We start from the raw sequence: 11852 nt of genomic DNA on the forward strand, positions 1-11852 counted from the left end.
AACAGTCATAAACGACGGACAGCGAGTCCGTAAATGGAAACCTTCATCATAAATCCGCAATCTGAGCGGTGGTGGGCGTGCACCAGTGCGTCTGCTGATTTATGGGGAGGAGCGCCTCTGCGAGTTACACAAACGCTCGCTTTTTACTCTCTGGTGGAGAAATAACACAAACATCTCGCCGCACCCTGCTACCAAGTCTGCGCTTTCGGGAAATATTTGTGATTTTAGTGTCAGATATTACCGCTGTCCTGCAGATTTGAGGGGTGTGTGAAATTGCTGAGGCTGTTTCAAAGTGTGAAACAGGGTAGTAAACAATGCTTGTTTCCAGTAACAAGCTTGTTTTTCCCAGTAAATCTCTATAATCTGTAATCTGTATTTAAAAAATAGAGATAAGCAGCAACTCATTCAGTGAAAATAGGTCAGGCTTAAAGGGAACACAAAATCTAACTTCACTTGATGTCTTTATAGTGTTTGAAACTAGAGACCGACACCAGAAATCCACCAGGAAAGCTTAATTTACTCATAAAATCAGACTTCTGTTAGCAACCAGAGGAGCCACCCCCTGCTGGCTATTATAAAGAATGCAGCTTTAAGGCCTTAACTTTTCAGATCTGAAGCTTCTCCATAACCAGCAATACTAGTTTGCCTGTTTGAACAGTAGTCATGGCTACTATTCATTGTGGTGAGCTTAGGTGGTGTGTTTGGAAACAACAGGTATTACCAGCTGGTCTAGTCAGTTACTTTCTATTTAATTCATTTAATGTCATGTGTTGTAAAGACCCATCTTTTAGCACATCCTAGCACACCCACTCACTTCACCAGATGCACCTTGTTTAGTTCTCTCACCTTTGATTGGGTGTAGTGCTTGTCCTTAATTGCACTCACCTGTCACACCTTATATAAGGACTGCATTTACTTTTGGTTCACTCTTTCTTCACTCCCACTTGGGGCGGCATCGGAGGTGAGGTTCTGGTTGGGTTTTTGATTTTATGTATTGTTTAAGGTAATGAGTAACTTAAATCTGTTTTCTTTCAGCATTAGCAGTCCATGTGTGTCTTTCCTTCTTTCCTTTATTGATTTGAGAATAAAAGGAGAACCCTGTGAATGATTAGATGACTGCTTATTCTCATTCTAATCAGATGAGCCCATGATGCTGATTACTTAAACCCTGAGCCTTCCTTCCTTCATAACATCATGCAAAACAAAAATAAATAAATAACTAGTGACGTGGCCCATGTCATCCCGTCAGAAGTCACACAGATCCACACAACATTCTGCTCAGTGACGTCGCAAACTGTGCGCCAGTGCTGCTGACTACAAACGTTGATGTAGAAATAAAACATATTTGCGAGATTATTCAGCCCCACACCCCCAGTCAGCCAGATCATCACATCAAATAAATATTGTTTGAAGTGACAACGAAAAAAATCCAGAAAATAAAATTGATGATTGTTTTCTGAGGTTCAGGCCAGTAATGATGAAAGTGTATTATCAAATCCCAAGAAGGACCCCAAGCTCACAAAAGAAACTGACTTTTCTGATCCTCTAGCTCAGGTGTGTCGAACTCCAGGCCTCGAGGGCCGGTGTCCTGCAGGTTTTAGATAATACCCTGGGTCAACACACCTAAACCAAATGATTAGTTCATTACCAGGCTTCTGGAGAACTTCAAGACATGTTGAGGAGGTCGTTTAGCCATTTAAATCAGCTGTGTTGGATCAAGGACACATCTAAAATCTGCAGGACACCAGCCCTCGAGGCCTGGAGTTTGACACCTGTGCTCTAGCTCCAGCTGTTCCTGCTGAACTTGTGATTATTATTTCAGCACAGGGTGGCAGTCACACCACAGAGTAACATCAGGCACGGTCCTTTCCACTCTGACAGAGAGATGTGCCCAGGCAACGGTGCAAACTTTGCACCAGTGCCGCTTATTAGAATTATTGATGTGACAGTGAAACATGTTTGCCTCATGTTTTAGCCTGTAAGTAAATAACTTGCACAGTACAGCTTCTGCATCACCCCCTGCTGAAAGCTCATGCTTCACTGAGGTTCAGACCAGAGAAAATGTGATTATAATACCTAATCTGGAGAAGGACCCCTGACCCACAAAGGAAGCACTCTCTGTTATGGTTTCAGCTCCTTGTCCTCCTGTTGAACTCACAGAGCAGCCAACAACCATCTTACGCTTCCTTATCCCCAGCTTAGATGAGTTCACCAAGGCCACCACAGTACAAGGCATTGCTGTGGTTCGATCTTCCCTCCTCTTGAACCAGTTATCATTAATACAGACGAGAGTAGAAAGAAGAAGAAAGCAAAGGGAAACTGTCTATAAGAAAAAAATAATTAATTCTTAAGATCAGTTAAATTTGTACCATGACAAAGATTTTAAAACAAAATAGTCAATTACAAATAAAGATTAGTAAGTAATAGAGATGGACCGATCCGATATTACGTATCGGTATCGGTCTCTCTCTCTCTCTCCTGCTGCTACTTCAATCGTGAAACTGATCAATGATCAGCTGATCAGCTTTTCTGTCGCAAGTCGTCTCTCTTCTTTGTTTTTGGCCCACTTTGCACCAGAAAGAGGAAACCAGCGGCTGAACAACAGCAGCACTATTAAGCTTGATAAGCTGTTGTTAGAATTTATTTAATATTACTTTCTACACCAGGATCTTTTTCTACGTAGCTGACGGCTGGTAACTGTGCAGGGGCGGATCTAGCAAAGTTTAGCCAGGGGGGCCGATAGGGCATTAACAGGGAAAAGGGGGCACAAAGACATACTTTTCTTTCTTATTCTCATTTAAAATATCTAGCTTTTAATTATTTAATAATTATCTGAATCTTACACCCAAAGTTTTAATCTGATGTAAAATGTATAGAAGTCCATTACTGTATATAGTAACTGTTAAGTCTAATATACCCTGGTAAGCTGTAGTACTTTTTCCTTTGGGAAAGTACCATCTGTGAATTCTGCAATTCTGTTGAAGAAAGATGTTGAATCTATTTAATTATTCTTGAAAAATAATTTATTTCTGTGAATTTTTTTCACCCTGCATCAAATTAAAGTTGATTACATTGATTAAGCATCATGAGGAAGAGGGTGTTTCCCTATTTTCTTTTGCTGGGAGTTTGCAACCCTATTAGTTAGGTTGCTTAATATTTCTGCTAAGTACTCTTTAAAATACCAGAATAGGAAGGATGGTGCAGGTTTAACTTTATTAGATTGATCAGTGTTGCTGATCTATGAAATATTTTGGGTGCAGTGTGTTTTTTTTACATACAGGTATAACAGAATAGCTTTAGTGTTGTTGTTGTTTTTTGAGTATGAACTTATACAAAAAGCAGCAAGATATTAAAAAAACATTTTTGTTGATTAAAAAACACACTATATCGGATTCATATCGGTATCGGCAGATATCCAAATTTATGATATCGGTATCGGTATCGGACACAAAAAAGTGGTATCGTGCCATCTCTAGTAAGTAACTGTCACGGTCGGAATGGCCGGTGTGTTTGCGGAGTGGACCCAGAGCAGACAAGGGAGAGAGAAAACTAAGGTATAACAAAAAGGAAGCCATTTATTTGGCTGATAGGTAAAAAACAAAAAAAACAAAACACAAAACAAAGGCAAGGTGAACTGGGGCAAAACTAAACTAGAAACTAAACTGGAAACAGCTAAGACTAACTACGAGAACTATGACATAAGAACATGAATCTGAGCAGGAACATGAAAAAAACGAGATTTGAGGCAGAGAAGATGAAGACGTGAACATGAACATGGAGCAATGCAGACAATCTGACACTAAACAGAGGGAGACAGAGGACTTAAATACAGAGAAGGGTAATGAGGGAAGTGAAAACACCTCGGGAAACACAGCTGACACAAATGAACGTGACGCCGCAGGGGAAGCAAAATTAAACGCGGTGAACATAAATAAAATCTAAATAAAAACAGGAAACATGGAGAGACAAGAGACAGAGAGAGGGAAGGAGAGAGGCGGAGGGACAGAGGAGAGGGACACAAGGGGAACCTACATAGACGAGGAGATAATACGTCATAAACAGAAAACAAGGAGACATGGACGATAACATAAACCAGACTAAACTTCAACTAAGATGAACTAATAATAACCCCAGGACTCAACATTAACTCATAAGTAATCAAAAAATACAAAATAACTCAAAATGCTGGGTCACAGACTCAGCCCCCTGACAGTGACAGTATAGAAATAGAAAGCTTTCTGAAAGATCACAAGTTGTGCAAGAAGATCAGCATTTTCTTTAGGACAACTCCTCATCTAATAGGATTTTAAATCCTCTCCAACTGGTCACGGCAGATGGCTGCCCCTCCCCGATCCTGGCTCTTCTGGAGGTTTCTTCCTGTTGTAACAGGGTGTTCCCCTTCCTGCTGTTGCCAAGTGCTTGCTCATAGGGCATCACCTGACTGCTGGGGTTTTCTCCCCTTCGTTCTAGTGTCCTTACCAAAAAATATAAAGTTGCTTGAACTAACTGTTACTGTGATTTGGCTTTATATTATAAGATAACTGAAATGTAATGGAATTAAGCATCCTAACAACTTCTGAAATCATTTCCAGAAAAAAATGGATAATTTGGCAAAGGTTATAGTTTTTTTGTTTTTTTTTTAAAAGTCCAAATATGAATTCTACAAACAAAAACACAAACAAACAAATCTTTCTACACGTATTTCAGCTATTGTTTGTTTTTGCAACCTGGACAAATTTGCGTTGGAAAGGAGCTCACTAAATAAACTGTTATCTATCACAGATAATCCTGATTACCTTCTGCGCCACTTACTGGACAGTTAGTGCAGGACTTTCTCCAACAGACCGGCTCAGCTTCGCTGTCACACACACAGGTTGAGGAAATCTTTCACAGCTTGTGCATTAACTCTCTACACTGTGACACATAACAGAGAAATCTGTTCTTTCACATTAACTTTATAAATATATATTGTATATTTAGGCTGGAGCCTATCCCACCTCTCATCATTCTATAACATGGCTAAGACATAGGGACTTAACCTTACATACCTATGGCCAATTTATAATCACCAGTAGAGCTAAAATCCATGTTTTGGTGGGGGGATGGGGGTGTTCGGCATTGACTGCTTTTTATAAGGATATTGTGTGCTCACAGTCAGCTTTCTTAGAGTTTGGGAAGTTCATTGATCCATTTCTTAACCTGTGAAAATGTCTCCCGTATTCGCCTCCAGCTTTGGCTCTCAGATCTAAGATAATTATTTTTATGCTTTTGTCATGTCTACATTTCTCTGTGAGTGTACTATGGATGCATGGTTGTAATTATGCATCGTGTGAGTGAGTGTAAGTGCATTTTTAAAAAAAATGGAATATTAAAATGACGTCAGCTCCTCCTGTAGCTCCAAACAACGAAGTAACTCATTTGGATCAAATAAATAAAACAATTTAAAATAATCTTTATCCAATAAAAAAATTTGTGTGGAGATTTTAAAGTATTCACCTGGAAAAACTAGAGATCTGCCACCCCCCTTCCCCCTCCACAAAACAATAGCGCAAGAGAGAGGCAAAGCACATCCGTAGGCACTTTTCATTTAATTATAAAATGTGATCAGATCGCTAATATTTTTTTTAAAAAGAAAGAAAAGACAGATTTGATATAAACATGTTCAAGTGCCATGGTTACGGTTAGTTATTACCAGCAGCAAACCAACTCTCGAGTAACCTGACATTTAACTGATGGGTGGCATCAGAAAGGAATTAGTAATATAATGAATTTAAATTGTTATACATTTTAATGCATTTCCTGGGTGTCTTACAGCTTATCTGATATGTGAGATGGAAAAAGGAGATGCTTTAAATCCTGACACTCAAATTTGAGCCAGATTCAGAACAATTGCGGTTTAATGCTGCCTAAAATGTGCGTGCATCCCTGTCAAACGCTGCACTACAGTTTGCTGTATGTTGACAAAGTATCTTTCTGTGCATGTTCTCGAGGGCCGTGGTAATCCATCGACAGCAAGTCACTGGTCAAAAGTGATGGATGGACTATAACAGTGGCAGAAATAGCATAATATATTATACCACTGAAAGAAACATTTTTTATTCCCCCTTTTATGATTCCCTTTTTAACATCAGTGACCCTGTGGTTAATGAGCTTGTTCTCCCCTGCCTGAGCTCCATGGCTTCAATCCAGGCCTCCTGAACACTACGAATCACTCAACCAGTGGGTGAAAAAAGAGCACCTACGCTGGGAGCTGGTGTGAGGTACTGACACGCTTCTGGGACATAAGACTAGATAAAGTTATTCAGGGTATACATTCTGCATGAAACCAGCTGTATGAGCTGAATTACGCCACTGATTAAATCCACTTGCAAAAGCATAACCTTTGGGTGTGGAGGTTTTAAATGAATATTAAAGAGAGCAGAATGTGTGACAGAAAGATATGTTTGCTCCCACACTGCCAAAAGCCTACACGGACCAGAATGCAATGCAGGAAGGAGGTGTACAGCGATCCATTTAATAAACTAGAAAACCTCACTGAGTGAACCCATCACCACACTCACAGATTGGTACATCAAACTCAAACATGGGGGGTGTGCATGAAAACACAAAAAATAAATTTATGCTTTACACCTTGTCATTAAAATGTGTAGCCAGAAGTCACACACACCAAATGATTTGCTTGTGTGTGAAAAGGTGGATTTTTTCCTTCAAAAGTAAAATCACTTTATATTTTGACGTCTCCTGCTATAACTGAATCAAATACATCTGGCGTGAGTGGAGTATAGTTCTTCTTTTTTTCATTCAGAAAGTAGAGTGGGTCTGTTATTTCATTTGGGTTGAAGCCCTGCTCCACTGCTTTCGTCTTTATTAGCTTGAACGTGCCTGTAATGTCCAGTGACCTCTGTAATGAATCACAGTACAACCAATTATTAGTGGATAAAATAAATCACTATGGCAACAAAGAGGCTTAACCACAAATGCAAAAAAGTGTAAAATAACTGGAGTAAACATACTTGAATCCTCAAAAAGCGTGGCCTGGCGTAGGACGGCAGGAAGTCCTCGACATGTTTAAAAACAGCCGTGGAGTCAAACTTCAGTCCATCTCTCAAAGTAACAGCAGCCATCCCGGCTCTTCCCTCCTGACCTGAAGACAAAAGTTAAACAGTCACAAAACAGGAGTTAACTGAAGTTCAGCATTGCTAATCTCACAATAGTGTGTCAAATAAATCTCAGGAAGCTGGACAAGTGGAGGACAAAAGAAAAGGCCAGGGCTAAGAAACCTACAGCAGATGAACAACATCTGAAAGTTATGTCCTTAAGAAATAGGAAATTTGATCCATCTACTGTTCATAGAAGCCTCATCAGAAATCTCAATAGAGGAGTGGCTGTCAAGAAGCCATTCAAAGGATGTGAAACAGGGCTAAGGTATGCCACATTATACAAGAAGTAGACTAAAAATCTGTGGTGACAGGTGTTATGGAGTGTTGAATCTACATATGAAATTTCTGGTTCATGCCATCATGAACATATATGAAGGAGGTGAGGAGAGAAGCACAACAGTGAGTGTTTACAGACACTGGGCCAAATTTGTGGGCCAAATTTGGCCGGACAAATACGTAGGTGTGTTTTCAGCCTCAGCCACACTATTAGCAAGGTAGCTGCATCGAGGCAGAAGCATACTCTCCCTGACCTGACATACGACTATGGTGCCCTGGAGCCCTACGTCAGTGCAGAGATCATGCAGCTGCACCACATCAAGCACCATGCTACATATGTCAACAACCTAAATATTACAGAAGAGAAGGTGTCAAAGTCTGGCCAGTGGGCCAAATTTGGCCCACTGGCCAGACTTTGACACCTATGATCTAGATTTAAAAAAAATGCTTGATTGTGGAACAATTTGATTACTGATTGACTAAACAAACTAAGTGTGGTGTACATTGTTCTGAACATTTTGTTCTTGATTTTGGAGCAGCAACATGTACCTGGCACTTTGACTCCGTAAACATTGGCTTCTTTAATGCAGTCAGCCAGCGCGAGGATGTCGGCCACCTCAGCTGTAGCTACGTTCTCTCCTTTCCATCTGTTGACAAGTTTTGGATTTTTTCAGTGCTCTGTGTGAGCTCACATTTTTAAGCATTATTTTAAAACATGCGCTCACCTGAATGTGTCTCCAACACGATCGTGGAAGTACATGAAATTATCCTCATCGATGCGCAGCAGGTCGCCGGTGTTGAAGTACAGATCACCTTTCTTGAAGACGTTATGCAGCTTCTTTTTCTCAGTTTGCTTCATGTCTCTCACATAACCAATGAATGGAGCTTTGGCTGTTATTTCAGTCACCAGAAGTCCAGGTTCACCTGATCAAAGTACGGGAGAAATCATCTTTGGGGTTGTTATATTTTAAAGTCAATATTAATGAGATTTCAATAAATACTTATTTTTAAAGATGCATGGGTGAGAACTTTAGAAATATAAAAAAACGGACAGGAAAAAAAAAATCTTTGCTTTTGTAAGCGTCCTGGAAGTAACACACCTTTCTCAACCTCCATGCAAAAACCAGAAGAATCCCTCAAAGGTTCTTCTTTGTCTATGTCATATTTGATCACAGCATATGGAAAAAACATCTGCAAATTTTAAAAAAAGAAGCTAAAACACTGCTTCATGAGTGACAGGTTTTATTTCTTAATGTGAGCTGAAAAATGGACTTTTACCTTGTGCAGGAAGGTGTGTCGCCCAAGAGCTCCCATCTTGCTGCTATAATTCAACAGACCAAAGTTTCCCTCAGTTGCTCCGTAAATTTCTCTGATTTGAATTTCCCCAAATCGTCTCACAAAGTCCCGCCAAACATCTGCTCTGATCCCATTGCCTACTGCAAGTCTGACTTTGTGGTTTTTATCACTGAGTTTCTGTTTGAAGAGAAAAGAAGAGCGTGCGTTTGTTAGTTTTCTAAACCTTTCTGTGTGAGATAGTAGTATTAATGTTGGTGCTGTGTTGGCACAAACCTGTGGAGTGTTGCAGAGATAACGCATAATTTCACCTATGTACTGTATGACGGTGACATTATATTTTCTGCAGTCGTCCCAGAACTGGGAAGCAGAAAACTTACTCCTCAGAACAACAGGAATACCTGCACACAACAATAGATGACAACAGCACACTTTAAAGAGTAGCAGCGGAAGTAGTCAAAATTTTGGGTTTTTCAACATATATGTAACATATAGTTACATATATGTAACTAATATGTTACATATATGTAACTATATGTTACATATATGTAACATATAGTTACATATATTTAACTAATATGTAACATATAGTTACATATATGTAACTAATATGTAACATATAGTTACATATATGTAACTAATATGTAACATATATGTAACATATATGTAACTATATGTAACATATATGTAACTATATGTTACATATATGTAACATATAGTTACATATATGTAACTATATGTTACATATATGTAACATATATGTAACTAATATGTAACTATATGTTACATATTAGTAACTAATATGTAACATATAGTTACATAAATGTAACATATATGTAACTAATATGTAACTATATGTTACATATTAGTTACATATATGTAACTAATATGTAACATATAGTTACATATATGTAACATATAGTTACATATTAGTTACATATATGTAACATATAGTTACATATTAGTTACATATATGTTACATATATGTAACATATAGTTACATATTAGTTACATATATGTTACATATATGTAACATATAGTTACATATATGTAACTATATGTTACATATATGTAACATATAGTTAACTATATGTTACATATTAGTAACTATATGTTACATATTAGTTACATATATGTAACTAATATGTAACATATAGTTACATATTAGTTACATATATGTAACTATATGTTACATATATGTAACATATAGTTACATATATGTAACTATATGTTACATATATGTAACATATATGTAACTATATGTTACATATATGTTACATATATGTAACATATATGTAACATATAGTTACATATATGTAACTAATATGTAACATATAGTTACATATATGTAACTAATATGTAACATATAGTTACATATATGTAACTAATATGTAACATATAGTTACATATATGTAACTAATATGTAACATATAGTTACATATATGTAACTATGGTTTTTATATTACATTGGTTTAAAAAAAAAACTAAAGTCATACACCAATCATATATCTAAAAAACACAATAGTATATATCTAAAGAGTTCATACCCCTCTCAATGGCACCAGTGAAGACAAGGAAGCCGGTGGTGTGATAAAGAGGGAGGGTATCATAAATCACATCTTTGGAGTTCACTCCTGATGTAGCCAGAAGTAAAGACATGGTCCACACTCTGCTTTGAGTGTTCAGAGCTGCTTTAGGGAGACCTGTTAAAGACAAGCCAGAGGCTGAGGGGGTGAATCTTCTGTTTCTTTCACTGATGCATCGTGAATCTCAGTAAGTAGTTTACCTGTTGTCCCTGAGGTGTATATGTAGGCTGCTGGACTCTGCATGGTTAAATGGGACCTTAACTCCTTGGGTATAGGCTCAGAGGAAGCCTGATTCATTTTATCGATGAAGCTCTCCACACCTGTAACTTCACATCTGTCGGCTAAGATGAAAACATTGATCTGCTGTTCGTGCAGATGGGGCAGCACCTCCTTCACTGCATCCAGCAAGTCTAGAAAATTGTTTCATATAATTGTTGAACTCCAGGCCTGTCAGATTATTTATTTATGTATTTATCTGGTTATTTAATGTTGAGTAAATGAGCTCTCTACTGTCTCCATCGCTTGGAAAAGCAGACAGAAATGCAGGTACTACCTTCAGATGCTACCAGAGTTGTGGCTCCGCTGCAGTTGAGGCAGTGTAGCAGAGACTTGGATCTGATGTTGGAGTTGAGCAAAGCTCCAGCGCATCCAATCTTCACCAAACCCAACCAGAGCCACAGGAACATCGGCTGGTTCCCCAGGAACAGCGCCACCGTGTCTCCTTCTTTTACGCATCCAGCCTGCAGAAACGCTCTCGCAACTTTGTTGCTCAGGACGTCTGCGTCCCGGTACGTGAACGTTTCATCTTTAAAATAAACGAAAGGCTTGTGCGGCTGTGTCTTCACCAGCTCTAAAAAGCGGTCCAGGATTGAGTAATTAGTCTGCACGCACTTTACGATGAACCGCCCTCCTTTTATTTTAGTGAGCACGTATTGGACATCCTGGAGGAAGGAAGAATGGCGGAGTAAAACGCCACATGCAATCAAAGCCGCACACACTGTCCAGACCAACATGTTTGTCTCACAGCTGTCCTGCTGAAGACAAAGCAGAGGTATAAAATGGCATGTGGAGCAGGAGGAGGAGCACTGAGAAATTCCAAAGGTTGAAAAGGATTTTGTATTGCTAGAGAACAACCAGATGAGCTGCATCAATGATTTACCGAATAACATACTGCTTTCACGTGTTTTAGGCCTTTCACTGGCTTTATACCGAGTGATCACTTTAGATTGTGCTAGTGGACCAAAATGAAGCCCAAACAGACGGTGAGAGAGTAGCACCTGATGACCTGAACATGAAGACAGGCTGGAGATCTCAACTAAGCTTTTGCTGGGCTGTGTTTGCTCACACAGAAGGGCAGGTGCTGTTCATAACCTTTAACTTGTAGTTTTGCCAAGAGCCTCTGGTGAGTCTGTTGGGGCACAAGGCAAAACTTCAGAGGAACCCTTTAACTAGCACCAAATACTCTGACTATCAACAATAACTGTCTAGAAGGAAAGTGGAACCAGTGAAACCCTTTTCTGTGTCCACTGCATCAGCC

At 38.9% G+C, this 11852-nt stretch overlaps 1 protein-coding gene across 1 annotated transcript; it reads right to left on the minus strand.

Annotated features, from left to right (window-relative positions):
* Window positions 1-5569: 5569 nt before the first annotated feature.
* On the minus strand, window positions 5570-11607 carry LOC102781706 (long-chain fatty acid transport protein 2-like). The gene is made up of 10 exons (XM_087843197.1): window positions 10869-11607; window positions 10516-10725; window positions 10277-10432; window positions 9006-9130; window positions 8715-8909; window positions 8537-8627; window positions 8162-8360; window positions 7986-8083; window positions 7014-7144; window positions 5570-6901 (listed from the first exon to the last, which is right to left on the minus strand). The coding sequence occupies exons 1-10, from the start codon at window positions 11482-11484 to the stop codon at window positions 6725-6727; spliced, it is 1998 nt and encodes a 665-aa protein (XP_087699323.1). The 5' UTR covers window positions 11485-11607; the 3' UTR covers window positions 5570-6724.
* Between the last annotated feature and the right edge of the window lie 245 nt (window positions 11608-11852).

This window comes from Neolamprologus brichardi, chromosome 7, assembly GCF_056152115.1.
Source record: "Neolamprologus brichardi isolate AB-2024 chromosome 7, ASM5615211v1, whole genome shotgun sequence".
Lineage (NCBI taxonomy): Eukaryota > Metazoa > Chordata > Actinopteri > Cichliformes > Cichlidae > Neolamprologus > Neolamprologus brichardi.